This window comes from Pyrus communis, chromosome 14 (genome assembly GCF_041283825.1).
Source record: "Pyrus communis isolate YQ-2024b chromosome 14, ASM4128382v1, whole genome shotgun sequence".
Classification (NCBI taxonomy): Eukaryota; Viridiplantae; Streptophyta; class Magnoliopsida; order Rosales; family Rosaceae; genus Pyrus; species Pyrus communis.
Genome location: NC_142578.1, coordinates 26,053,506 through 26,081,069, shown reverse-complemented (window position 1 = coordinate 26,081,069; position 27,564 = coordinate 26,053,506). Strand labels below are relative to the sequence as shown.

The following is a 27,564-nucleotide window of genomic DNA, read 5'->3' as shown; positions in this document are numbered from 1 at the left end:
GTTTAATTTCCATGTAAATAGGTATCATTCCTAATTTTTATGATGAGAGTTTAAAAATAACAAATTATGTATTTAATTCAATTTTTCTTTTAGGTTAAATAAATAAGAAAATTCACAAATTTTAGAAAATAAAATCCTTTCATTTTAAAATTCCTTAATCTTAAATTTCTTCATCCAAACATAGTGTTATAGATGTTCCGGTTAGAAAATGCAACTTTGAGACGTCAGGCAAAAGAAGTAGATGAAGATTTGGAAAGAGATATAAAAAAAGATATGGAGTTTAACGAAAGATTTTGCATAAACTTGAACGCAGTGGTGTTTTAGGATTTATAAAATCAACCCTAGTGTAAGGTTTATTGTAGTTTCTGCATATTTTTATTTTGGGAGTCTTAACGAAACACTCTTGGTAATGTTCAATTTTAACGTTAATGATATTTTTACTTTAAAAAATCATTCATGATACTATTCAATTACAACATTTTTTTATAATTTTAATTAAAAGTCAAAATTTTCAATATCTTTTTATTAGTTTTCTTTTTATTTTTGGGTCTCTACAGAATTCGCTCGTGGACTCAACGGGAAAACCCTCCTAAACCCCAACATTTCATTTTGCCACTCCCAACACTCCAAAATGTTCCTCCAGAGGCAGCGCGCCTCCGTACTCACCCAAGCCCTCCAAATCCAACTCCGCCGATACACCCAATCGTCCGCCGCCGTCCTCCTCCAACCGGACCCCGAACTCGATCCCGACCTCGAATCCACCACCTCCTTCCCGATACCCGACCCGAAGTACGCCGAGACCATCTTCGCAGTCCCACGCACCACCTCTGGCAAAAGCATCTCCGCCAAAGAGCGCAAGGCCGGCCGCGTCCCCAGTATCATCTTCGAGCAGGAGGACGGCCAGCACGGCGGCAACAAGCGCCTCGTTTCTGTACGGACCAACCAGATCCGCAAGCTCGTCGGTCATCTCGGCCGCTCTTTCTTCCTCTCCAGGCTCTTTGACCTTGAGGTTCGCTCCGACTTCGACTCCGAAAACGACGTCGTTGAGAGGGTCCGCGTTTTGCCTCGCTCGGTATGTAGTCTTACACTCTGACTCTGCCGTCTCTAACAACTTCAACAAATTTGATCCAATTTAAATAAAGTTAATTTAATTTGCTGCCATGGTTTGTCAAATGTGGTGGTTTTTTGGTTAGATTCATCTGCACTCTGCGACGGATGCACCGCTGAATGTGACCTTCATAAGGGCTCCTTCCCATGCTTTGTTGAAAGTCGATATTCCCCTTGTGTTTCGAGGAGATGATGTCTCTCCTGGATTGAAGAAAAGTAAAAGAAACCACCTTTTTCTATCTGTCGTATGGGATTTCATTTGTTTCATTTCGTTGTTGCGAATTTCCGGTTGTAATTTCTGTTTCTGTCTTCTTGTTGTGTATGCCATGCTTTGATCCAACATTGCCTCCATTCTGTTGTGCATATAACAAACTGTCCTAGTTAGCAAAGTAGGATACTTGGTCTCATTCGGATTATATCCCACTGTTCCCTTCTCATAATTCCATTTTCGTGTTACTGGGTTTTCACGTGCATTATAGACGTATATAGAAAAGAAGAATACAGGGGCTTGTTCTTATCACAACATAGCATGCAGATATCATCAGATTTTAGATTTAGTTCAGGTTTATTACGAGCCTTATGTTGATATGGAACCTTCTGAAATCTTAAATGCTTCGAGAATTTATGTGGGAAGTCATTGTTTCATGCAAAAGATTATGAAAGGATTGGAAGTTTTTGTCTCAAAGCTGTAATTCCGGACATCGGTGATTGAGCATACAAAGCTTCTGTTGTGGGGCATGTTTTTGGTCAAATCCATAACTAAATTAGGTTGAAAAGTTCCGGAAAGTGTCAGGGATTATCCAAGGATTTTGTCAAACGAAAAAAGTTTCGCTTTTATGGAAACAGTTTTCACCATATTCCATTTCCAAGAGTTGAGTTGCATCTAAGTTTTTGAAGGTTGTTCTTCGTATTGATTTTGGTAGATTGCGTTCTGTATTACGTATTAGCATTTTCCAAATCATGGATATGAAGGTTAGTTTCAAAATAGTTTGCGGGAGGTAAATTAGAGTTTTAATTATAGGGGGAGACTTGAATTTGATAATGGCTTACTTTTCATATTATAATTTATAAGCTACATACTTTGTACTGTAAATTTAGTACGTGAAGGGTCTTTATGGTTTTTGTTGTACTTAGAATCTAGTTTGCTGTTTTGGTTACTTTTGATCAGTTTGCATTCTTATTCATATAGCTTGATAATCTTATCGAGTTAAGCTAAACCGTGACATTTTACAATTTGGCAGATGGTTGTCTAAACACAATCAAGAGGACCGTAAAGTTCCTTTGTCCTGCTGATGTGATTCCTCCATATATTGATGTGGATCTGAGTGAGTTGGATGTTAACCAAAAGATAGTAATGGGAGATCTCAAAGTTCATCCAGATCTCAAGCTTCTGCAGTCGAAGAATGAACCTGTTTGTAAGATCACGGGAGCAAGGGTTTCTGAACAAAAGAAGTCTAAAGACAAAGACTCTAAATAATTGCTGTGGTTGGAGATTCTGGTTGCCCCTTATTAAGAAAACAGGCTTCCGCCATTATATATCCCTTCTCAGCTAACCGCATATCTTTTGATCTTGTAATGGCCGTGGAAGACAAGTTGATGGAGTGCAACTGTGAGTTTTCATCTTCTTTTTCGCAATTGTTTGTGGGTATATTTCACTTTCGGTGGGGAAAAATGTGGTTTGTGGGTGAAGGATGCCATTAGGGAGAGAGGAAGAACTGGTTCTGCTTCGCGATTCTTGTGAATCTGAGCCAGAATTCTACGATAATAAGAATGGTAGTTTCTGAATGTTTGTCAATAGATAGGTACTTGGATTTTGTAAGTGTTCTAAATAGGCACTTTGACAGATTTAAGATGTCGATTCGGTTCTGTGTTTCTTTTTCGATCTCTCATCTGAAGTTCTTTGTAGTTCAACAGTTTTGGGCAAAAGAACTGGGCAGAAGAACTAGCAACAAATGTTTTGGTCAAATTTTGTTTTGGGAAAACATAGCAACAAACTCGAACAGGGTTAAGGTGGTCGGAAGGCAAATTAAAGTGACTCGCAAAACCACAATAACAAGATGGTCACCGACGCAATCATCTAAAAGATTTAAGTTGTAGGGTGTTCATCGGTTCAAACCCTTTACGTCTAGTTGGTGTCGACGAGTGCGAATAGGTCGGTCTTTTGCGAAAAAACGTCGCATAATGTGTGGTAATATGCAAATTTGGAACAACATCGATGTTGATTGGTAGTGGATTGTTGGTCCATTTGTCTACATCCTATGGTTCTAATTTTTGTAACGAAAATCACTTTTTGTCACGATTAAACACACTTTCCTAAGTTTGGATCAACCATGAAAGATCTTCTGCACTCAAAATGGGTGTGGCTTCTCTATGGCCTGGTTATTATTTGACACATATTAAGTTTATGACAATAAAATTAAGAAAAATTTATAAATACGTGTCAGTCAACAATTTGGAATCGTAGAGAGGTCACACTCATTTTGGATACCAAAAAAACTGAAAACCCAAACTGATAAAACCCCAAAAGTTCTGGGGGCAAATATGTAATAACAGTCCTTTCGAACACGTCTGTTTGGCCATAACAGTCCTTTCGAACCTTATCTCTGTTTTCTCTCGTTGAGTATGCGAGACAGGGAACGACGGGAAGTCGACTCCGACAAGCTCTCAAGTTTCGAATGGCTTCCACTACGCATCCAACTCAATGCATATATGACGTCTTCCTTAGTTTTAGAGGCCAAGGCACTCGCAAGAACTTCACTGACCATCTGTATGCTGCTTTCGAACTCAAAGGAATCGTGACCTTCAGAGACGACCTCAAACTTGGCAGAGGAAAAACCATTTCCCCGGAACTCCTGAAAGCAATCGAAGAATCAAGGTTTGCGGTAGTTGTTTTCTCACGAAACTATGCTTCTTCGACATGGTGTTTGGATGAGATAGTTTCGAGGCTGGCTTAGATCTTTCTGCCGTTTTGGGGCCAATTTGACGGTAGCAGCTTTCTTTCCAACGTTAGAGAGGTTTCCGAAAAGTGTGGACTAGCAGCAAAACATGATTGGTTTGGTTCGGGGAGTAGAATCATCATAACAACTAGAGATGAGCATTTGCTTCTTCGACATGGAGTGGATCAAATATACAAGGCCAAAGAATTGGATCAAGATGAATCTCTTATGCTCTTTAGTTGGAAAGCGTTTAGAAAACACCATCCGCAAAAAGAATATCCAGACCTCTCCAACATTGTCGTAAACTATGCTAATGGTCTCCCGTTGGCGCTTGAAGTTTTGGGGTCCTTTCTGTTTGGCAGGACTGTATCTGAGTGGAAAAGTGCATTGAATAAACTAAAAGAAGTTCCTAACAGAACAGTTTTTGAAGTACTTCAAATAAGCTTCGAAGGACTAGAGGAGATGGAGAGGAACATATTCCTAGATATCGCTTGTTTCTTCAAGTTGAAGAACAAAGCTCGAGTAACAGAGATACTCGACAGCTTTGGCTTTCATTCAGATATTGGAATAAGAGTTTTAATTGATAAATCTCTCATAAGTGTTTCGCATAACATGTTATGGATGCATGATTTACTACAAGAGATGGGTTGGGAAATTGTTCGCCAAGAATCTCGTAAGGAGCCTGGAAAACGCAGCAGGTTGTGGCTTTTCGAGGATGTCTATGATGTACTAGTGAATAATAAGGTAGGAGATTTGCAGTGTGAATTCAGAAACTAACGTATGACTAAGCAAAACTATAAGCTGTTCTACTCAGTCTGCTATATCATGCAGTTGATTAATATTTTCTCTTGTTAATTAGGGTACCGAAGTCATTGAAGGCTTTGCCCTAACTTCACCTTTAGACGAAGAGGTTCACTCGAGCGAGGATGCCTTCTCTAAAATGAACAAACTGCGGTTTCTCAGAATAGGTAATGTGCACCTTTCCGAAGACCTTACATATCTCTCAAATGAGTTAAGAATTCTTGAATGGCACGGATATCCTTCAAAATCTCTCCCATCAAGTTTTCGACCAGAAAAGCTTTTCGAACTCAAGTTGTGTGATAGCCGCATTGAAGAACTCTGGCAAGTTATGAAGGTATTGTGGGTTGTTGTACATGTGATTTCATCAAAAAGCTTGCAAATCAGTAAATGCTAATTTAATTTCTCTTCCCTTTCTGTTTGTTTTTTTTTTCCCTTTCTTCTGGATTTACAGAAGCCTCTGGAGAAGTTGAAAATCATTCAGCTAAGTTACTCTCGAAGTCTCATCAAGACCCCGGATTTTAGAGTAGTCCCAAACCTTGAGAGGCTGATCCTCGAAGGTCGTACAAGTTTATCCAAGATTCACCCGTCCATTACAGGGCTTAAAAGACTTGTTTTGTTGAATCTGAAAGATTGTAAAAGTCTTAGAAGTCTTCCAAACTCCATCGAACTGCAGTACCTTAGAATTTTCATTCTTTCCGGTTGCACAAAACTCAAAAATTTCCCTGAGATTGTCGGAAATATGGAACACTTGTTCAACCTGTCGTTAGATGGTACAGCAATACGAGAACTTCCCTCAACAATTGATCACCTACAAGGCCTTGAATATTTAAGTCTGAGAGACTGTAAAGGCCTTGTGAATCTTCCGAGCGCTATGTGTGCGTTGGGGTCTCTTAAAGTTCTTGCATTTTCTGGTTGCTCAAAACTTGAAAAACTGCCGGATAACTTGGGGGATTTAGAATCATTAGAGGATCTTGATATTGGTGGAACTGCTATAAGAGAAGCACCGTCCTCCCTTAAACTCTTGAAGAACCTTAAGTTATTATCTTTCCACGGATGTAACGGACTGCCATCTACACCTTGGATTTCATCCTTTGGTCTACGTTGGTCATGAGAAAACATCAAGATTCTATAGCGCTTCTGGTTAACTGTTTGTCAAGCTTACATTCTCTAACGGAACTTGATCTAAGTGACTGCAATTTATTGGAAGGAACACTTCCTTCGGATCTTGGCTGCTTAAGCTCATTGGTGAAGCTACATCTAAACAGAAACAATTTCGTCAGCGTTCCTGCAAGCATCAGTCAACTTACAAAGCTTACGGAACTGAACATAAATGGTTGCAAGAGGCTTCAACTATTGCCGGACATTCCATCAAGCGTAAGAGAATTAATGGCGCAAGATTGTTCGTCACTTGAAACGTTTTCAAATCCATTGTCTGCAGGCAGTTTGGTGCGGGTGGGGTTCAGTTTTATTAATTGCTATAGATTGGCAGGGAATCCAGGCATTAACCTGACATTTCTCATGCTGAGGAAGTATCTTCAATCATCAATGAAGGCCGATTCTCAGGTCTCTCTCTCTGTCTCACACACACACACACACACACACAACACATACTTGATTCTTATAGTATGGGATGAACAAGGCGGGGGCGGGGGCGGGGGATTGATCCATACCTGGTTGGCATACATAATTTCGACAAGTCCCACTTACTTTTTCATTCTTATGTGTTAGTGAACACATGATATGTCAGGATGAGAACGATCCTCGTACCTTTCATACATAATCCTGCTGGTAAACATGTGATAAAAGTTGTACTCATCACTGTACAGGAACCATTTGCTGCGTTCAGTAGTTGTATTTCTGGAAGTGAAATTCCAAAGTGGTTCATGCATCAGAGTGCAGGCTCTTCCTTAAGTATCGAGGTGCGTCCACATTGGTGCAGTAGTAAGTTCAAGGGAGTTGCTGTATCAGCTGTTTTTGGAGTCCGCGACAATGCAACCATCCGCCGGGTAGATTTGAATTCAACAGATGAACCAAAGATTCGGTGTGAGTTGGATCCTGACAAAGGTGATGATCCCTGGCCTTGTTCTTCCCTTCACCAAAGACATATGCATCGAGTCAGATCACCTTTGGTTGTGCTACATATCGCGCAAATGGTTTGCAAAGTGTGCAGGTGAGTGGTGGAAATGTAGACATATTCAGGCTTCCTTCGAATCCAGCATCTCCGTCTTGGAGGTGAAAAGGTGTGGGCTCCGTCTGGTATATAAGCGAGACATGGAGGACATATTCCGTGATGATTTTGATGAATCATCGGTAGGACTAGGAGGTGCCAGGCAAAGTCGTGATATCTACGAGTATTGTGATGAACTCGAATGCCGGGAAAGCGGTAAAATCAATCCGATGATCGGAAAGACGGTCATATTCTTCAGAGCTTTTCTGGTTGGATTGCTACTTTTGATTCTTTGGCAACTTTGCTTTTCCCGGGTTCCTTGTTTGTCAAGTTATTGGTAAGTCAATGTGTTCAAGTTCAACCTAAATTAAACCTTTTTCTTATCGTCAGATTATTCAAGTGCATATGTTGATTTTTAGATTCATGGGTAGTTCTTCCGAACACAGAAAAATTTCTCCTCACTTTAGAACAGAGAACACACACAAATCGAAGTTCTTAATATTTAATTTGATTTTAACCTTTGATATTGAATTCAAAGTTATAGCATCAATTACTCTTCAAAAAAAAAAAAAAAAAAACCAAAAGTAATAATTACTTGCTAAGGACTTCTTATCCGTTGTAACACCAAATGCCTCGCAATATAGCTAGCACTAGAAAGTTCTACCCGCGCGTTGCTGCGGGATTAATAAAAATTGTAATAAAGCTTATGTTTCAAATATGTAAAGTCTATGCCATAAAAGATTTATACTACTTACATATGAAAATCTATCCAACAGACACCAAAAATTGTAGAAGTTTTATTACTTAATCTAGAATGACAAAATACAACAAATGTTGTTTACTGCAACGCTCAAAGTTTTTCTCCAATACTGTTGATTGATAAGAAAGCACCCTAGGTAAGGAAAGAAAATATTGTAACACATGAAATAAATTTATATGACAATGGAATTATACTGTAAAGAAAATAAGAATATAGTATGGCTACCTTTTTTAGCAATTTTATAGCACCTCATCAACTTTTGTGCGTTTGCCTCTGATTAGTTTTGTCTCACTATAACAAAGATTGAAAATGACAAATGTATATTAGATAAAAGCTGGATGAAAAGTAGGAGAACACACTGTTTGGTAGGGTGTAAACAGAAGGTTATACACCCGTCGATCAATTGGGGGTGGTAAAAGTTGTATAGCTGAAGTTGCAATGTAAGCATTCTATATCATTGCGAATGTGCATCATTCATTTCTTAGGTTCTTTTAGTTCAAACCTAAACCAAAGAAAACAAACAAAATATTAATTACAGAATCATATGTCTTTGCAATTTAACTTCTAACATGACTAAATATAATCTGAAGGCAATAAAGCTTGAACCTAATTCTATCAACCAAAAGGAAGGAGCACTAAATTTTACACACGAAGTCCCAAGGGGTTTGATAAAGAAATCCCAAAATAGAAACTATAATTTGAAAACTGTGCATAGATGGTCAACTGTGTTGAAATGTGTTAATAATGTCCATCCACCAAATTGGAAATATCAAGTTGTGAAAAATGAAGCTACTTCCTTTATAATAACAAAATGTTAGTCAAAATACCACTATGTGAACAAATATATCATAAGGAACAAATAGAAAAATGATACTTACCAATATCGACATATGGATTTCTTCGAAAGAATGTTACATGCAGTGTTATTATCTCAATGGTTTGGTCTGCAATAAGAACCGTAACTATTTAGAAAGCAGTATCATTGCTACTTGCTAGTCTTCCTACATGATTTAAGAATATAATTAATTAAATAGATATTGGATCACATTGACCATAAAATATTACATGCAACTCAAAAAAAAAATGAGAATAGTAGTCGGAAAAATAGAAAACCCTTGCCGGAAAAAGTAACTGTTACGCAATTACATCTCTGTTAATAATTGCACATTTAAATCTTTTTCTTGATCGGTAAGATGTCATAAATACAATGTTCCACAGTTCATTACATTCTGATTTCTAGCCATCAGAACCTGAAACACATAACTAATAGAAACTTACCACAACATTGTCAAAAGAGAATATAAGACCATAAACTTCATCCAGTTTGACGACATATCGTATTCGTTTAAGAAAATCTTATTGCAACTTGTCTTCCAAAAAATCCTACTCACAGTAAAAACTAACAGTAGCAAGTCATAGCATAATCAGTAAAATAATTTCGACAGAGCACATAAAACAATCACTACCATACATATAACTCCATAAATTACACCACATCAACCTTGAGAGGTCCAACATGTCCAAAACTCTCAAAACCTTTTCGATATTCAGCTCCAATCACCTGAAAACAATGAGAAGTGGAGGAAAAAAACATAAATTCATCAAAATTTCCTACCCAATGATAAGTTAAAAATGGAAAGTATTTTCACTGACGAATATATGCATAGTATTAGTTACTATGTTGAACTGTTGGTAACACGGAAAATACTCTTCCATTCTCTTACCCACCAAAAAAAGAAAGCACTATAAAAACCTCAGAGAAATTCTTTGCAAGATTATTCAAATTACAAAAGTGGTAAACCAGCAAGTCATGTTTTGGATCAATGTTGGACCATATTTGTTTCACTTTAACTATCATAATTACAACCTCAAGATTAAATTCTAAATTCCACAATTAGATGAGCACTGCTTCCTGATTCCGCATGATTAGACATTTGCAATTCACACAACCTTCAATTTTAAAAGAACACACAAAAGAAACAGAACTTAAAAGTATCGCTCTTTTTTTACCTTCTCAAAATCGTGTCTCAGGGAAGCTGTTGTCAGATGCTTAGCTTTCTAGTGTTTACAATCCATGAAATAAAAAATAAATAAAAAAGAGCCTCTATAACCAAAATATGCATGATGATATTTTTCATTAGACAAATTATTTATTGATTAAAAATTGGGTAGTTTAATTATAATTACCTCTTAAGTCCTAGTTTTAGATTTCCTTATTTAATGACTTTTAGAGCTGAAAGTTTGAGAGCGACTGCAAATAATAGATCAAAAGAAATTTAAATTCATAAAAATTAATAAAACCCCAAAAGAGAAAACTGAGTTTGAAGTTTTTGCTGAACTTACAACACATAACAGATCTGTTTTTGTAACACATTTAGTTTCTTGGGTTCAAATTTTGGAAAAATAATCATTGATACATGAGAAAAATGTCGGAAAAATATGTTGAAAAGAAGATGAGTTGTTCATATTATTTAATTTGATATAGCTTGGTAATACTTACTGGTCCACTTTGATGCTAGAGAGTGGTTGGCCATATGGCTTGAACAGCAGAACATATGCGCTTCTTGTAAACACAATACCAAAACAAAAAATGAACAAAAAATCTATGAAAATTAACATCTCTTATTCCATACAATATATACAGTATATATGAGTAAATTGCTTACGGGTTTGACTTCAATATAACCCCACTCCTCTTCATCCATCTAGAATCCCAGCAGCTGCTACTGCTCTATTGAAATTGACTACCTTAGATAGTTTATTTCACATTCTTACACACATGACAAACCAAAAAACATTCAAAACATATCAATAATCTAAAAAAAGGCCAATTTAATACCTTTTCTCAAACAGGTGGTAAACACTGATAACAGAAAAAACAGATGAACAACCACTGTGAAAAATACACCCAAAGAGTTAGTGAAATTAGATATAGAACATGCAATCATTCATAAAACATCATGAATAAATAAAGGAAAACTTAACAACTCACCCTCACCGAAATCAATCAAACACTGTAAATCTGCAATTAACAAAACAAACAGTAAAAATTCAAAAAATCAAACATGCAACGATATAAATCTATTAAACAGTTGTTAAGATAACATTAATGAATTTGACCTACTATTTTACTATATTCGACTTTTGGAATTTTGATTGAATGAATGGCAAAAGAACATATAACAAAATAACAGAACCGTACCCCATTGGAGGAAGCCTGCCCGGCCAACCGGCCATAGACATCACCAAAGGTACAGAGCCCGGTTGAACTGAAGAATCAGAAGATCAAATCACTATATGAGGAACCCAAATGAGAGGTAGAGGGGAAATTCCAATATTACTAATTTATCGTAATTTATCCTTTAAAAAGGGAAAAATATGACGGAAAAAAAATGAATTTGATGAAGCTCACCATCAAATCTATCTGGAACTTTTCTTCTCGGTGGTTTTCAACCTCTAGGATTGTTGAATTCCTAGAAGAAAAAAATACCCATGAACAGAAAATTAGAAAAAAAATAAAAAAATCGAAAAATTGAAATTTTTTTTACTACTGAAGAACAAAAAAAGAATCAATCTTTGATGCTCACGGTTTGGTCAGCATGATTCCTTCACGTTTATCATCCAATCTGAGCCTAGAAGGTTCCTTCTTGGCAGATTGTGTTTTCATCCCCTTCCATAGAATCCCAACTCAAAAACAGAACTCAATATTTTATAACTCTCGCCCCCACAAAATTCAGAGGAAACAATAAACTCTAAACCCTCAAAATCACCTAAACCCAAATTAAAAAAAAAAAAAAAAAAAACCTAATTCTAAACACAAAAATAATCACAAATGCAAAAAAAACTGATACACGAAAAAACCCAGAAGGGTCAGAACTAACCACAAAACAGCAAGACTTCAGACGTGAAGAAATCAGCGTGCGAAGTGCAGGAGCAAAGGTGAGAAGATGAACACAGCAAACTGAAAACGAAAGAGAAAAGCGAGAAAGAGAGAAGCGGAAAAACAAAAGGAAAAAGTGAGGAGAGAATGCGATGAAAACGAAAGTAAAAGCATTAAGGCCTCTGAATAGAATAGTTCCCGATGATCAACACGTGGAAGCAGAATCTGAAAAATCAGAACAAAACCAAAAAATAAAACAACCAGCCTCTGAACAGAACTCATCCCCCACGATGATCAACACGTGGAAGATAGAGGCCCAAAAAGTAGAGTATAACCAAAAATTAAAACAATCAGAGGCTAGGCAACAACATTTGTGGGACAGAGAGAGAAAAAATAATAATTAAAAATTAATGACGGGACAAACAAATTATTTAAAAAATGGGAGTTAAATTAGGGCACATGGTTTGTGGCACATCAAACACTAAAATATTATAAAAAACCAAGGGAAAAGCACAGAAACAGAGAGTAAGAAAATGGAAGAGCCTTCGAGCACCTTCCACACCAAAAACGACGCACATGGGGAGAGCGAGTGAAAAACCCCAAAACGCGTGTGGCATGGGCAAAATTGCCAATTCATGTAGCATCTTGAAGAAGCCGAAAAACTGTGCGTTAGATTAGGGGCATAACCGGTAGGGAACTGTTAATGAACAGTGTTTTTCCACCGGTTTTTAGTATATATAAAATTTTTCGACATATAAATTAGTCTATCAGATCAACATATACAATAAAACCCGAAATATTAAACAAAACCAAAATATAAATTAAAATATAGTTATCACCCCCATTCGAGGCTCCTCCCCCTCCCCTCCCAACTCGAGGCCACATTTTGTTTTTCGTTTTTTTTTTTTTTTTTTTTTTTTTTTTTTGAGAAGAAATGATAACACTTTATTAAAATAAAAACAAGACTTACAAAATAGTGTATAAGAAATCCACCATGTGGCAAAGCTATTGAAGACCTCTCAAATAGATTTGATTACAAGGAACATAACCTCAACCAAAATCATTTTATGAATGCTAACATATCCCAAACTATATGAGAAAGAGAATAATCCTTGAACTCATTCGAAATCGATGCCCAGAGGGTTACCCCCACTCAATTATAATCCTTGGAAACTCTTCTTTTACGCTCCAACCAAATGTTTCAAAAAACTACCAACACCAAACAGCCCCACAAAGCTTTAGCTTTCCTCCCTTTTCCTAAAGCCTCAAAATTGATGCTTAGAAGCTCGAAACAACCCTTTGGAATGACCCAACTAACTCTAACTTCCTGAACCAATGTCCACCACAACTGTATTGAGTAAGAACAATGGAGAAAAATATGATTAGCACTCTACTTAGATTTACACAAACTATACCAATGAGGAGAAATACAAATAAAAGATCTTCACCTTTGAACTTGATCACAAGTGTTGACCTTCCCAGTAGCCATTAACCACACAAGAACTTTGACCTTCGGAGGAGCTTTTGATTTCCAAATTTGAGAAAAGGGTGGAAAATGTTGCACAGTTCCATTGTTGCTCAAGAAAGAGCTATAGGATTTGCAAGTGAACAATCTTGATAAGTCTACTTTCCACCTTCTGTTATCCGTTCTTGGTTGAATCAAATGAACATTTTCCACCTTTTGTAATAACCTAGCGCCTCTACTATCTCCAACTCATTCAAATTTCTTCTGAAATCAAAATTCTAGCGCAAAGAATGAAGAGAAAAATCCACTAAACTTGAAATGATTTGGTTGCCCACCTCAAACTTGCAGCACTTTAGGAACAATTGAAGACCAGATGAAATATGTTTCCAAGGGCTACGACTTGAAACACGTAGTGGAAGGATTTGCATCCCACCCATTATCTTGCAACTTGTACTTGCTTCTTATCACCTTGTGCCAGAGAAAATTTGATTCCTTTGAGAATCTCCACAACCACTTAGCCAGTAACACTTCATTCCGTTTCCTCAAATTCCCCACACCTTAACCCCCTTCCTCCTTACTTTTAATAACTACTTCCCATTTCACCAAATGGTAACACATAAATAATGGTTTCCTTTTCATTTGATTTAATGTCAATTAGGTCATAATTGTACTAGATTTAGAGATTATAACATCTAATTGTAGACGCAAACGAAGTGGCATGAATTATCAAATATAATTTCTTGTTCTCACTTATGGGATTGGGTAATGCTCGGGAGATCAATTTGTGCAAACTATATAACATAGTTGTTGATAATTGAATTATTACTTAAGTGTTGATTAACATATTTTTTATTTATTAGTAACACATTATATAGTTTGTAAATTTGGTCTAAAATTTGTTTACTTAGCATTATGGCTACAATACTTACACGTTGGGATAGTAATTGTATGAACGTGTAGTAATTGTATTAAATACATATAAGTATTACAGCCAAATCCCACATTATGAATTGGGAATATTTTTGCTCACCTCCTTATTTATCATTGTTAGATGAGTTTAAATTCAAGATCTATGTAATAAATAAACACAAACTAAAAAATTTAAACTCATCGAACGATGATAAATAGGGTGGCGATCTGTTTACCGCTCGTTTTGCGGATTGTCATTTCTGTGAAATAGTCTTCCTGTCGTTAGGGGGGAGATAAGAACGTCAATGTTCCTGAAGAACGACTCGAATTATCGTGGACGACTCCCACTTTGTCTCATTTAGATCCTCGAACCGCTCAGTCTGAAACTGAAGTGCAACACATATTAGATCTCCAGAACATAGAGCATAGCTCAAAGCATGCTAGATGTTTTCACCGATCTAGCGCGCATGATAAGATCACATATTCCAGCTGCAAATACGCATGCAAAGATGGATGTACCAAATGTACGACGGACTTCCTTCCTGAAGGCCTGATGCGCTAATCTTGGTGATCCACGTACATTAGCGGCTATCTAATCATCTACCCCTACACAAAAGCTTGGCATACCTCTTGGTTCAAAGGATTCACACCCCTAGAAGAGGAAATCCACGACATAAGGTCTTGAAGAGCCTATCGTGAATTCGACTAACGCTTACTCATTCTATCTAACTCATGAGGAAATTCCAGATTATGGAAGCGTCTTGAAGAGATGAATCTTCCTCCCGAGAATCGTGAGATTTTAGTCTATTATGCTAGCTTAGATGATGTGTGGCTAAGTTTGAGATTTTGGTCTACTGTCGACGATGTATTAAGATATGCAGTAACTACTGAGATCATGTTGAGTGATGACATTGAACCGCGTTCCGTTGATGAATGTCAACGTAAAATTGATTGATCAAACTGGAAACAAGCAATCCAAGTCGAACTCGATTCGCTTGCGAAACGTAAGGTGTTTTGACTTGTAGCTCCTACTCCTCCACATGTGAACAAAAGGGTTATTGTCACTCAGTATTACGGTCTATTGGTATTCCTTTTCACTTGGAAGTGAGATATCTTAGGTTTGAATCTCATGAATGACGATTTTGATACCAAATTAGATTACTTATTATGTAACTTAGCCGAACTCTCTCTCTTTAGTCTAAAAATATTGATGTACTCAAAAGAGGGTTATTAAGAGGGTTACCACAAATAAGTCCAATTCTCAATAAGGTATTGGCGTGCGTGGTGAGATGAAAAGAAGTCTACCCGTGTATTAAAAAAGAAAGAAAGAAAACAAATTAAAAAAAAAGAAAAAGAAAAAGAAACTTTGAGAAGCATACCAAATCGGCTTCTTCCCCAAGCCAAAACACAATCCCAATTTCCCAGGGAAAATCCATCAATACCGCCGAAACCACACATCAAAAGAACAAAAATATCAGAAATCGCAAGAAATCTCAGAAAAAAATCAATCGATTTCTCCAGTCCAAAGCTTTTGACCTGCTTTTGTTACTGCTTGAATTCTAAAATTGTAATTGGGAATTTGCAATCCCCAATTCAGAAACAGATGATATCCGGCAGGCAGAAGAGCAGCCGGTCTCTGGCGTCGCCGTCCAGCTCGCGCTTCGTGACGGAAACCGTTAACGGGTCCCACAACTTCGTCATCAAAGGGTACTCCTTGGCCAAAGGAATTGGGGTCGGAAAGCACATTGCCAGTGAGAATTTCACCGTCGGGGGGTTTCAATGGGCCATCTATTTTTACCCTGATGGTAAAAACCCTGAGGATAACTCAGCTTACGTCTCCGTCTTCATTGCCCTCGCCTCCGAGGGCACCGACGTCCGAGCTCTCTTCGAATTGACACTCGTTGATCAGGGTCCTAATGGCAAGCACAAGGTCCATAGCCACTTCGATCGCTCGCTCGAAAGCGGGCCTTACACCCTCAAGTATAGGGGCAGCATGTGGTGGGTAATTTCACTTTGCTGGTTTGTTGTTCTGGGTTCATTTCAATCTTTGATAATTCTCGCTAGTTCGATGCTTTACTTGATTAGAAAGAGTTTATGTATGTTGTGAATGAATGGGTTTTCACCATTTTTCGCTAATTCTATGCTTTACTCAATTGGAAATGAGTTTACGTATGTTGTGAATGAATGGGTTTTCACAATTTTTCGCTGATTCTATGCTTTACTCAATTGGAAATGAGTTTACGTATGTTGTTAATGAATGGTTTTTTTCCGTCAGTTCTTTGCTAATTCGATGCTTTACTTAATTGAAAATGAGTTTACGCATGTTGTGATTGAATGATTTTTCGATAAGACTGGCGGTTTGTTAGATTGGGAATAGGGTTTTGAATAGCTACTTTGGTACTGGTGGGCATGGGAGGATTGGACATTTGTAATGAATTGTGTCTTTATCTTAGAAATGGATAGGATTTGCCTACTAACAGAGTTGATAAGTAGATTTTACGTAATGCTATTTGAACTCCGTTATGTTATGCATTTTAAAATAAACTTATTTGCAATTGGATTTTAGGGGCTACAAACGATTTTTCAGACGGACACTGCTCGAATCATCTAGTTTCCTCAAGGATGATTGCTTGAAAATTAATTGCACTGTTGGTGTTGTGGTTTCTGCAATAGATAGTTCGAGATTGCACTCCATACATGTCCCCGATTCTGATATTGGAGATCATTTTGGTATGCTTTTGGAGAATGAGGAAGGTTCAGATGTTACTTTCAATGTATGTGGAGAAAGGTTTCATGCCCACAAGTTAGTACTGGCAGCTAGATCTCCTTTATTTGAAAAAGAATTTTTCGATGGAATGAAAGAAGAGAATCATGATGTAGTTGTTACAGATACAGATCCCAAGGTCTTTAAGGTAATGCTTCTCAATTATTTCTTTTCCTTGTCCAATTATGCTTTTGTAAGAGCAAGTTGTATTTGTTGTAGTATGTCAGTTGGAAATAATATAATGTACCACATTATCCTAAGTAGTTTGCTTCCTATGAAGCAAAGTTCATCCTGAATTCCTGTCTAATGTCTTTTGTGCTTTCTGAACAGGCGTTGTTACACTTCATATACACAGATAACCTTATTGAAGATGAAGAGTTGTCAGATGCAAGTTCACTGTGCATGTCTTCTCTATCTGATGGATTAGCTGCCAAGTTGCTTGCTGCATCAGACAAATATGGGTTACCTCGACTCAGACTGATGTGTGAATCTGTTCTCTGCAAGATTATGTCTGTTAATTCTGTTGCCATTATTCTGGCCCTGGCTGACCGTTATCGTGCTATGGATCTAAAGTCTGTTTGCCTAAAGTTTGCTGCTGAAAACCTAGTTGGTATGCTCTCCCTGTTTAATTTTCTGTTTTCGTGGTTCTTCCTTAATGCAAGTCGTGTGTGTGTGTGTCCTTTTGGTATGCTTTATACTGTTATTAGAAACAAATAGTGAGTGCAATGGCTGGGATTCCAATATAGTCACTCTTATCCACTTATGTAAATTCTCTCTTTTATATAAAATAGAGGACGAAAACGTTTCTCTAGGGGTTAACTTGTTTTCTTCTTGCTGCCAATTTGTGGTGGGTAATGGCGAAAGGGTCAGGTTTTGGGAAGAGGGGTAGGTGCTGGAATTGCCTTATGCCTTTCTTTTCCTAGACTATACAGTCTATCACAGTATCTCAATTTTCCATAGCTAGGACATATGTTATTCCTTCTCAGTTACTTTTGAGTTTGGATTTTGTAGAAATATGAATGAATTGGAAGTTGAGGAGCTCATGTCCTTTCTGTCTTGGTTAGAGAGAGTTGTGCTGGTTTCATGAGAGATGGATAGGGGAAGGTAGCCATCAGGGGTCTTTTCTTGTCAATTTTGCTCGAGATATTTGACAGACAACCCTTCTCTTTCTCCGTTTATCCCCTTAAATGAAATTTGGAGGACGAAAGTACCTCCAAAGGTTTGGTTGTTAGCATGGGTTGGTTATTGCTAATAGGAAGGTTAACACTTGCAACATGGATCAGAGGAGAAGACCTCTTTGTCTTCTTCCTCAATAGGTTATCCTTATGCAGTTCTCTAGTTTCTTTGTTCTTGGGGACATCTTGTCTATTTTTCTGTACTTTTCTCTCTTTGTGATAAATTTTCTTTTTTCCTGTAAAAAAAAAGGATTTGTTTCAATTGGGATGTCCATTCTCAATCTGTCCCTATGAAAAAATACACGCAGGCAGCTGCTTGACCCAATCAATTAGTGCATAAGCAACATAGGTGGTACTTATCTTCCAACTTCACGCCGACCCTTTTACCATAGCAAAAGGACAGATTGAGGATGCTAGGAGTAGGGAAGTTATCTGATTCTGATTCAGTTTCAAGCTTTCTGAATTTTCTAGCAGCTTCAAGTGTTTCATATGTAGGATAACTTGTAGGTCCTAGTTAAGTTTATGTTGCTCACCAAAACTAATTGAGGTTTTGCATGAGTAATCAAACAACGGGCAAGTGGGACCGGCCATATAACAGTGAGTCTGACATACACATTGTGGGAGTGTATTACATACAACCAATAATGATATGCTTTTGTTTGTGATATCTGCAGTACGATTGTGCATTCACTTTAAATTTTCTTTGTCATTTTATTTAGTTATGCAAATATAAAAATGTTAAGCTTAGATTACAAGTGAGTTATGATCTTATGATCAAAATTCAGGGATCCTGAAGATATTGAAAACCTGGGAATCAAGAATGGTGCCTGTCGTTCCTATTGCACTTTACATGCCAGTCTCCTAAGTCTTTGTGCTCACTCATCAATTCTACACTTTCTGATTGACCTATTTGATGCAGCCGTCATGGAATCGGATGGTTTTGAGTATCTCAAGGAAAACTGCCCACTGCTGCAGTCGGAGCTGCTGAAGACAGTTGCGGGCTGTGACGAGGAACTTAGCGGAGGGGAAAAGACTCGGAGTGTGTGGGGCCAGTTTTCTGACGGAGGGGATACAAATGACAGGAGTGTAAGGCAACGAACCTGGGAAAATGGAGGCGAGAGAAGTCAAAGCATTTGGGTCCCGCTTTCGGATGGTGGTGATGCAAGAGGTAGGAGTAGAAGTAGGAGTCCCAGGCAAGATGATTGACATGGAGGATATGTTTATCGGTTTGAATGTGAGTAGATGGAAGGTATGTGATAAAAGAATGTATGAAAAGCTTGGCTGCTGTTATTTTTTTCTGTAACGTTATATGTTTTGTTGAATTAGAGAGTAATTTTTGAGTTTGTAAGCTGCAAACGTTAACGCATTTGGTGCGACGGGTGACGCGGCCAGTGCATGTACAAAATTGTTGTGCCTTCGGGTGCTGCTCCAATTTGGTTCCTAGTGTGATTTTCTCACCACTCATAATCCTGGTGTAATATTTTTCGTATCATTCAAGGTTTGACGCACCATATTTAGCATCTTGATGAAACTCATAGTAAAAGATAGCCGACCCCATTTAGTGGGAAAATGCTTTGTTGTTATTGTTGTTGTTCTATTCAAGGCTTGATGCTGGAGGATTTCATGTTCAAATAAGAAAATTCACCGAAACAGGATTTTTTTTTGTTTGTTAAAATGGCTACTCTTTCTTTCCATAGATGGAATGATTCGGATTCTCTTTGTAAGGATCTTAGGAATTCTCAAATTGTGTTAATTCATTGTACATTGTGCGATTAGAAATTATTTTAAATATTTTTATTTAAAATTAAATATGAATAGTATCTGATAAAAATTGATTGCACGATGTACAACAAACGGATACGATTTGAGGATTCCTATTATTCTCACAAAGAGGATCCAGAGAGGATCCTCGTTTCCATAGATGAGTGAGAGTGTCAGTACAATTGAGTGGTATTTATAACGTACAATGTACGTGTTAAGCTACTTGGGTTCTTTCAATAATCGTCAAATATCTTGTCATTGTGTCGTCAATTTTTTATTGCTATGTCGTTGTGATATTTTAATAGATATTTCAGTCTATTAATTTAATAAAAATTTAATTTCCGATTGTTTTAATTTTTAACCGTATTCCAACATTATTTATTTATTTATTTATTTTTGTCAAAGATATCCCAACATTATTTGACTCTTGGAAAACGTGTGTTCAGGGAACCAAGTGAAAAAAACAAGAAGCAAGTTGTACAAAGCTTTTGTTTGATAGAGGTTTAACAAAACATTTCCAGTACTGTTCATTTTTAACGAAAAATTATATTTATATATTTTTCTATTACTATTCATTATACCTTTAAAAATAATTTTTCATTAAAAGAGAAGGTTTTTTTGAACTTCTGATTAGTTTTCTTTTTGTTTAATTCAATATTAAATCATTCATCGCCATATGAATTATTTGGGTTGGCATTTTGCCAATAAACGTGCCGATGTCACTTTCGTAAAATGAGACAAGATCGCGATTTCCGACTTGCCCATTTCTTATGGGTAATATTCAGTCCCACGCGCATCGATTACTCATGGGTATCTCTAACTTATTTATTAAGATAGTTGATTTTTTTTTTTGGAGTTTTTAACAAAACACTCTGGTACTGTTTATTTTTAACGAAAAATCATATTTATATCTTTTTCTGGTACTATTTACTATACATTTAAAAAGAGCTTTTCATTAAAAATGAAGTGTTTTTTTAACTTTTCGTTAGTTTTTTTTTTTTAATTTTTTAAACGTATGAGCCGGTAGTAAGTAGATTATATTAAAAATTTAATAACCAAAGCTTTAGTAGTTTACTTTGCTTAGTTTTGTTTTTCTTTCATCGACGCATCAAATAAAAAGAAGAGGTTCATCTTTGGATTCAATTTGTGAGAATCTTTTTTGGATTCTTATTTCTACATTTTAACTGTTCATTGTACATTGTACGATCAATTTCCATCAGATACTATTTGTGTTATTTTAAATAAAAAAAAGTCAAATAATTTCTGACTACACGATACACGATGAATGATTAAGATATAAGAATCTCTAAGATTCCCACAAAATGAAAACTCGGTTCAAATTAGCTTGTTATTTAATTCTGTGGAATTTTCTTGCTTTAGATGTACAAGCACTACAATATATAATGTTCAATTTAATTCAATTCATAGTTCTTTAAGTTTAACTTTCATAAATAAATAACAACTTAGATATCGAATTAATTATTTTTGGACCGACAACGCAATCTAAATAGAATAAACATTTACACTGCCTTTTTCATATCCAATAAGATTGTGGGAACAATACCTACCCAAATCCAAACTCCATGTTACTTTTTGACTGATTCAATTCCCTCCATAAGTTAACCAAAAAAACAGGAAAAAAAGAAGAGAAATTAGAAAAAACACCAACTTCAGAATCTCAGATTGTTTGTGATGGATATCTACACAAACAACAAACACCAACCCAAAAAAAAATAAAACGAAAAATAAAAAGGGAATAAGGGGACAAAAATCCTCCCTTTCCTACCTTTAATCTGCCAGCTTGCCCTTTCGGTGCAAAACTCTCAGAAATCTGCATCAGATATTATGTATCCGGGAGTGTGCCGGCAGGTTGAATTTTAGTGTACATAAATTTTCAATTTTTCAGATTACATTGTGGAATTTTATCCTTTGGGGTCAAAGTGCCAATCGAAATAGAAAAACCCAGTTCGTAAGTTTTGGTTCGGACAAAGGAAAATTTGGAAAATCAGCGTGGGAAGATCCAAGTTTGGAGCTTTCCGGGAGAAAATTTGTTTTTTTTTTTTTTTTTTTTGGATGGGTTTATTGGTTGATTCAAATGGGGAAGGGGGCGGCGGAGAAAGTGGAAGAAACGGCGGTTCATGGGGCGGTCGGAATAGTTTGATACGGCGGAAGCAGGTGGATTCTGTTCATGTGAAGTCAGGGGGTCATCAATTGGCGAAGGAGTTGACTGTTCCCCATCTTGTTGCAGTTGGTAAAAGCTTGCTGCTTTCCCCCTCTTATTTTTTTTTCAATCATATATTTTATTATCTGTTTTGTAATTTTTGATGAGATGATGATGCTGATGGAATATTCGGTTGGCTGCTATATTCTGCTATATTCATATATGATATGTCACTCGTCAAAGGGAATGATGAAATGGGTGATCAATCATTCTTGGTTATGGTTGTTTATATTAAGAGAGATGTCTTGATGATGAGCGTCCTATGCGACGTTTTCATGACATGAAAGACAACAATTAGAAGTTGTTTGTATTGCTAAATTAAGAATGACATTAATTTTATCTACTATCTAAAAAGATTTGGTTGTTTGCATTTTTCTGGGACCTTTCACCCTTTTAAATTTCGCCCCTCCCAGGCAATTCCTGGCTACGCCACCGGCTAGAAGTGCTTTTCATATAAACTAGAAGCACTTTTAAGTTTTCCTGTCAAATGTAGTCAAAAACACTTTTGGTGTGTTCGGTGCCTCACTTTAAGTTTTAGGTTTATGGTATGTTTTAAGATTCTTCTTGTAGCTGTGCGCCCGTCATTGTAGAATACTTACTACTAATCCTTGCATTTTAATATTGTTGACTCATATTCTTATTAGTTTCTATATGATATTTTCTTAGTTTCTACATAATGGATATTTATGGCTTAGTGTTCCTTATACGCACATTTCGGTACTGAAATAATGGAACAGGCAACTTCTGTTTTTTTATCATGAATTATTTTGTCTTTGTCATATAAGTAACTGTTGGTTATCATACACTTTGATTAGGGGTTGGCTCAACGATTGGAGCAGGAGTCTATATTCTTGTTGGAACAGTTGCTAGAGAGCATTCTGGACCAGCACTAGCAATTTCCTTTCTAATAGCTGGAATTGCGGCAGCCCTTTCTGCCTTTTGTTATGCTGAACTTGCAAGTCGGTGCCCTTCTGCAGGGAGTGCCTACCACTATACATATATATGCATTGGAGAAGGGTAATTTCTCATTCCTTCTCTGTCATTAAAGTGTTGAGCATAGCAATTGGAAAAGAAAAGAATTACGTTATCATGCTTGTTCAACAATACATGCTTGCACAGTTGTACAAAACTATTTACATTGAAAATTTTCTTTTACGTCAGTTCGTGATGATAAAACTATCATTGTTTGCAGTGTTGCTTGGTTAGTCGGTTGGGCTTTGATTCTAGAATATACAATTGGTGGCTCAGCTGTTGCTCGGGGCATATCACCTAATCTGGTACAGTTCTTAAAAATATCTAATTTATGTATTCTTGAAGAAAGATTATAATATCCGCTCAAATAAAAAGATCTTCCTGCATGCTCTGACAATCTTTTAAGAGAAGTATGGGACATATATCTTTAAATGGGCTTGTTTTTCTTTCTGAAGGCATTACTTTTCGGAGGAGAGGGCAGTCTGCCTGCTTTTATAGCCCGGCAACATATTCCTGCACTTGGTCTGGTGGTTGACCCGTGTGCAGCAATTCTAGTAGTTATTGTTACAGGGCTCTTGTGTGTGGGAATAAAGGAGGTATGCGTATATCTCGTTTGTTTTCTAGTGTATCAGATCAATCATTAAACTTGGCAAACATATTTTTTCTTCTGTTTCATAAATATTCTCTTTATTTTCTTTAATGGAACACTTCATTTATGCAGAGTACAGTAGCACAAGGCATTGTGACGATAGCAAATGCATGTGCAATGATATTTGTTGTAGTAGCTGGTACTTATCTGGGTTTCAAGTCTGGTTGGACTGGATATGAACTTCCTACTGGGTATTTGGCATCCCTATTCCTATATCAACTCATGTAATTTTCAAAAATAAAATTTGAATTTCTTTCCTATTTATCCATGTAACAGGTACTTCCCCTTTGGGGTGAATGGTATGCTTGCTGGGTCTGCAACTGTCTTCTTTGCATACATTGGTTTTGATTCAGTTGCCAGCACTGCTGAAGAGGTAAATATGTTCTTGATATGTCATCCAAAATATCTATCTTATCATTTTTGTGGAGATGTTTTAACTTGTGTAGAATCTGAATTATGCCTTCATGTTTATCAAAAGGTGAAGAATCCTCAACGAGATTTGCCACTCGGTATTGGTGCTTCACTATCTATTTGCTGTGCGTTGTATATGTTGGTTTCGATGGTCATTGTTGGTTTAGTGCCTTATTATGCAATGGATCCTGATACACCCATTTCCAGTGCATTTGCTAGTCATGGGATGCAGTGGGCAGCGTAAGTGAATAATATTGTGGGGATTACCTTTTTGTTACATTTCTTTGAGAAACTAAGTTATTTTCCTGCTTATGGTTGAAGGTATGTGATAACTGTTGGAGCCGTTACTGCTCTCTGCTCAACATTGATGGGCTCTATTCTTCCTCAGGTATAATTCATTGATCTCTTTCCTTTTCCTTTTATCTCCTCCTTTTGGAGATGTATCGTGTATCGTCTCAGGTCTTGTCTGCTGGTTTATTGTCCATGAATTCCTTACCAAACCTGTACTGTACCACTGATGAAGATATTTTCTTGTGTTTCTTAGCCACGAATCCTGATGGCAATGTCTAGAGATGGATTGTTGCCGCCATTTTTAGCGGATATTAATAAAAAAACTCAGGCTCCTGTCAAGAGTACATTAGCAACTGGGATTTGTTCTGCAGTCTTGGCCTTCTTCATGGATGTTTCAGAGTTGGCAGGAATGGTAAGTTGACCTTCACGGAAAGATCTGGCATTGTTGTTGATAAGGTGGATAACTTGTTGACTCTTTGTTATGCTAAAAGACATGCGAGTATTCTTAATGTTAATGCTTTATTTGTGCTTTACAAGACATTCTCTTTATAAGGGGGTTTCTCCCTGCATGTGAACTAGCGTTGAAATCTTTTCTTTTATTTCCACAATAATGGATCCTCGATAATATTAATATCCTTTAACAAATTCTGACACCGTTGAGGATTTTATTTTCTGGATCATGATAATGACTCAAGGAACTCACTTTGAGATGGAAATCGATGTGTTTAACCCTTATTGATGTTGACACCCACCTTTTTCTGTAATAGTGAATGTAGATGTTTAGACTGACTTAGATAGTTACCTATGTTGTGCAGGTTAGCGTGGGTACACTTGTTGCATTCACTATGGTAGCAATATCTGTACTTATAATCAGATATGTTCCACCAGATGAGGTGCCTTTGCCTTCATCTCTTCGCGAGTCCATTGATTCAGTGCGGTTGCGGCATGGAAGGAATTCTCAAGAGGTCAAAGAGGACGATCCTAAGACTAAGATTAATGTTAGTTCTTCGGAGGAGAGTACCAAACCTCTACTTGAGAAAGTGGATATCATGGTTGAACTTCCTCTGATCGGAAAGCGACTGCCTCTTATTAACTGTAAGACCTTAGAGTCTCGTATACTAGATTTAGCCACTGCAGCAGTAGAAAGGTCATACAGAAACACGCACACATACACACAAATGTCCTATTATCGTAGTTATGTTTCCATAATCTGAATCTGGCCCAACATTCAGGCAAGGCACAACCTTATAAATAGTCCACATTCACAGTCGGGCAAGAGAATGTTTCCTTGTACCTATGCATGTCTATAAAGTATGTATGACAATGAGATGTACGTGTCTTTACATTTGTATCAGAAACAACCTTATAAATATTCTTCTTAGTTTCTGCTCTATTTTTCTGTTATGCAGGCTTTTACTGAAATGTTTTTTCACTGTGTATTCGTCATTACAGACACATTAAGTGAAGATAATAGGCGTAAAGTTGCTGCCTGGACCATAATGTTCACATGTGTCGGCGTGCTTCTTCTGACATATTCAGCATCAGATTTGGCCCTCCCCAGGTGGGTGAATTTCGGTCCTAGACATAGTTCTGAGAATGATATTTTTCTGGTTGCATGATTCAATTTTTAGCTGCAAAAACAAAATCTAGAGGCATTCTATATTCCTAAATTTATATGCCAAGATTTGTGGTTTTGATTATGCTTTTCTTTTATTTACGTTAATATGCTTTATGTGTTACTTTCTCTATTCCTTAATCTACAGAAATATTCTTGGTTTCGATTTCAGCTTTCTTCGCTATACATTATGTGGGGGTGGCGGTATTCTTCTTTTATTAGGTCTGATTGTGCTCACATGTATTGATCAAGATGATGCACGACACACCTTTGGGCACACAGGAGGTATGCTCACTATTTTACGTTAGTACGAATTTCACTTAACAGTCTTCAGGGATGCAACCTGGTCTGCAAGCTGTACATAGAACATGTAAAGTGTATATTACTAGTTATAGATACGTACACACATATATGGTTGATGCTGGACTGTTATAGATACGTACACACATATAGAATCCCATGAGGCTGGTTATCTAATTTGGTTACTGTAGGCTTGACTAACTAAGACTTAAAACGTGATTTCATTTGCAGCGATTAGAATATTAAGACCAATAATAAAGAAACTCTAATATTTTCGTCTTGTGTTTAGTTACGTTGGATTAAATGGCTAGGTTAGTGTTCATTGAGGAAACTGCTATTTGACTATTTAATAACAGTGATGTTTTGGTTTCCTTTCAGGTTTCTTATGCCCATTTGTCCCAGTGCTACCTATTGTCTGCATTCTCATCAACGTCTACCTACTGATTAATCTCGAGTAACTATCAAATTAAATAGTCCATTTCTTTTTAATGTTAATTACCTTGTTGTTTTCGTTTCTGATAGATTTTTCGCTTTTAATAGTATCAGAATTGAGATAATTCGTATTGTGTTTTCACTGGGAAATCACTTGCAAAAGAATTTATAAAATGCAAACGAAGTTTCCTTGTCTAATCTGTTGTCTGTAATTATTTTTTCCTTGTACAATGCCATATATTGTTTCGTGTTCAGGGCGGACACCTGGGCGCGTGTTGCTGTATGGCTGCTAGTAGGAGTGGTTATTTACGTGTTTTATGGCCGATCGCACAGCTCATTGGAGGATGCAGTTTACGTGCCAGTAGCTCACGTCGATGAAATCTTTCGGAGCTCAGGAAATTGAGCAGCTTAAGTTTGTACAGGAAATGCAAGGACAAACAGTCCGTTGCATCGTGTACTATGTCATCTGGCGATCGTGAAGTTTGCTTTTATCGCCTGCTTTTGATTCCGATTATTTTTTGTTGGTAATCTTATTATAGCAAGGACAGAAATCAGTCCATTGTATAATTATTATTTTGTTGATGCTGGACGTGTTCGAGCAATGTAAATACTTTGCAATTAATGAAAGTTTCCACTCTCCTTTCTTAGGAGAGAGGCAATGCCAGAAATAAATGTTCACCAACACATTAAAGTTTGACAGCCGAGGGCTTACGTGACATATGACGCATCAAGGCCAGACAAGTCATCAATGATACATGTCAATTATAGTCCCTTAACTAAAAATTTATTACCATTGATCCCTCAACTATAATCTAACTAGAGAAATGGTTCCTCAATTTTAAGCCAATTGGAGCAATGATCCTTCTAACATAACTCATTTTGATAAAATTCTTACTAATTTGACGAAAATGACCATAGCTACAAGTTTTGATGAGTTGAGGGACCCTA

At 36.9% G+C, this 27,564-nt stretch overlaps 4 protein-coding genes and 1 long non-coding RNA gene across 6 annotated transcripts; 4 read left to right on the top strand and 1 right to left on the bottom strand.

Moving 5' to 3' along the window:
- Window positions 1–563: 563 nt before the first annotated feature.
- Window positions 564–2,980, top strand: LOC137712581 (uncharacterized). Its single transcript, XM_068451677.2, has 3 exons — window positions 564–1,072; window positions 1,194–1,323; window positions 2,349–2,980. Exons 1-3 carry the CDS (start codon window positions 632–634, stop codon window positions 2,582–2,584), a joined length of 807 nt encoding a protein of 268 aa, XP_068307778.1. The 5' UTR covers window positions 564–631; the 3' UTR covers window positions 2,585–2,980.
- A 743-nt stretch (window positions 2,981–3,723) lies between these two features.
- On the top strand, window positions 3,724–7,557 carry LOC148691491 (TMV resistance protein N-like). Its single transcript, XM_088684041.1, has 6 exons — window positions 3,724–4,043; window positions 4,086–4,787; window positions 4,903–5,178; window positions 5,296–5,944; window positions 6,052–6,407; window positions 6,671–7,557. Exons 1-6 carry the CDS (start codon window positions 3,783–3,785, stop codon window positions 7,016–7,018), a joined length of 2,592 nt encoding a protein of 863 aa, XP_088540167.1. The 5' UTR covers window positions 3,724–3,782; the 3' UTR covers window positions 7,019–7,557.
- Window positions 7,558–7,718: 161 nt separating this feature from the next.
- Window positions 7,719–12,389, bottom strand: LOC148691490 (uncharacterized). Its single transcript, XR_015955431.1, has 12 exons — window positions 11,653–12,389; window positions 11,359–11,441; window positions 11,184–11,244; window positions 10,974–11,040; window positions 10,764–10,793; window positions 10,611–10,664; window positions 10,438–10,502; window positions 10,272–10,334; window positions 9,273–9,332; window positions 8,650–8,715; window positions 7,997–8,273; window positions 7,719–7,903 (listed from the first exon to the last, which is right to left on the bottom strand). It is a non-coding gene; the product is annotated as an uncharacterized LOC148691490 (long non-coding RNA).
- A 2,910-nt stretch (window positions 12,390–15,299) lies between these two features.
- LOC137712580 (BTB/POZ and MATH domain-containing protein 4) lies at window positions 15,300–19,431 on the top strand. Of its 2 annotated transcripts, none has more exons than XM_068451675.2 (4): window positions 15,300–16,023; window positions 16,592–16,937; window positions 17,120–17,399; window positions 18,884–19,431. In XM_068451675.2, the coding sequence occupies exons 1-4, from the start codon at window positions 15,629–15,631 to the stop codon at window positions 19,168–19,170; spliced, it is 1,308 nt and encodes a 435-aa protein (XP_068307776.1). In that variant the 5' UTR covers window positions 15,300–15,628; the 3' UTR covers window positions 19,171–19,431. The 2 variants fall into 2 exon arrangements, with proteins under 2 accessions (XP_068307776.1, XP_068307777.1); XM_068451676.2 differs by having other exon boundaries at window positions 15,375–16,023; window positions 18,750–19,431.
- A 1,882-nt stretch (window positions 19,432–21,313) lies between these two features.
- Window positions 21,314–27,288, top strand: LOC137712578 (cationic amino acid transporter 2, vacuolar). The gene is made up of 14 exons (XM_068451673.2): window positions 21,314–21,976; window positions 22,762–22,963; window positions 23,139–23,223; window positions 23,374–23,514; window positions 23,640–23,758; window positions 23,844–23,940; window positions 24,046–24,218; window positions 24,300–24,366; window positions 24,523–24,681; window positions 25,085–25,364; window positions 25,722–25,830; window positions 26,057–26,169; window positions 26,563–26,638; window positions 26,872–27,288. The coding sequence occupies exons 1-14, from the start codon at window positions 21,799–21,801 to the stop codon at window positions 27,017–27,019; spliced, it is 1,947 nt and encodes a 648-aa protein (XP_068307774.1). The 5' UTR covers window positions 21,314–21,798; the 3' UTR covers window positions 27,020–27,288.
- The last annotated feature ends 276 nt before the right edge of the window (window positions 27,289–27,564 follow it).

Coding starts and splice junctions, on each gene's coding strand:
- LOC148691491 (XM_088684041.1), top strand. CDS start 3,783: ATGGCTTCCACTACGCATCCAACTCAATGCATATATGACGTCTTCCTT. Junction 5,179..5,295: donor AACTCTGGCAAGTTATGAAG/GTATTGTGGGTT, acceptor CTGGATTTACAG/AAGCCTCTGGAGAAGTTGAA. Junction 5,945..6,051: donor GATTTCATCCTTTGGTCTAC/GTTGGTCATGAG, acceptor ATTTATTGGAAG/GAACACTTCCTTCGGATCTT.
- LOC137712581 (XM_068451677.2), top strand. CDS start 632: ATGTTCCTCCAGAGGCAGCGCGCCTCCGTACTCACCCAAGCCCTCCAA. Junction 1,073..1,193: donor TCCGCGTTTTGCCTCGCTCG/GTATGTAGTCTT, acceptor TTTTTTGGTTAG/ATTCATCTGCACTCTGCGAC. Junction 1,324..2,348: donor CTCTCCTGGATTGAAGAAAA/GTAAAAGAAACC, acceptor ACAATTTGGCAG/ATGGTTGTCTAAACACAATC.
- LOC137712580 (XM_068451675.2), top strand. CDS start 15,629: ATGATATCCGGCAGGCAGAAGAGCAGCCGGTCTCTGGCGTCGCCGTCC. Junction 16,938..17,119: donor CAGATCCCAAGGTCTTTAAG/GTAATGCTTCTC, acceptor CTTTCTGAACAG/GCGTTGTTACACTTCATATA. Junction 17,400..18,883: donor TGCTGCTGAAAACCTAGTTG/GTATGCTCTCCC, acceptor TATTTGATGCAG/CCGTCATGGAATCGGATGGT.
- LOC137712578 (XM_068451673.2), top strand. CDS start 21,799: ATGGGTTTATTGGTTGATTCAAATGGGGAAGGGGGCGGCGGAGAAAGT. Junction 23,941..24,045: donor TTGCCAGCACTGCTGAAGAG/GTAAATATGTTC, acceptor GTTTATCAAAAG/GTGAAGAATCCTCAACGAGA. Junction 25,831..26,056: donor TCAGATTTGGCCCTCCCCAG/GTGGGTGAATTT, acceptor TTTCGATTTCAG/CTTTCTTCGCTATACATTAT.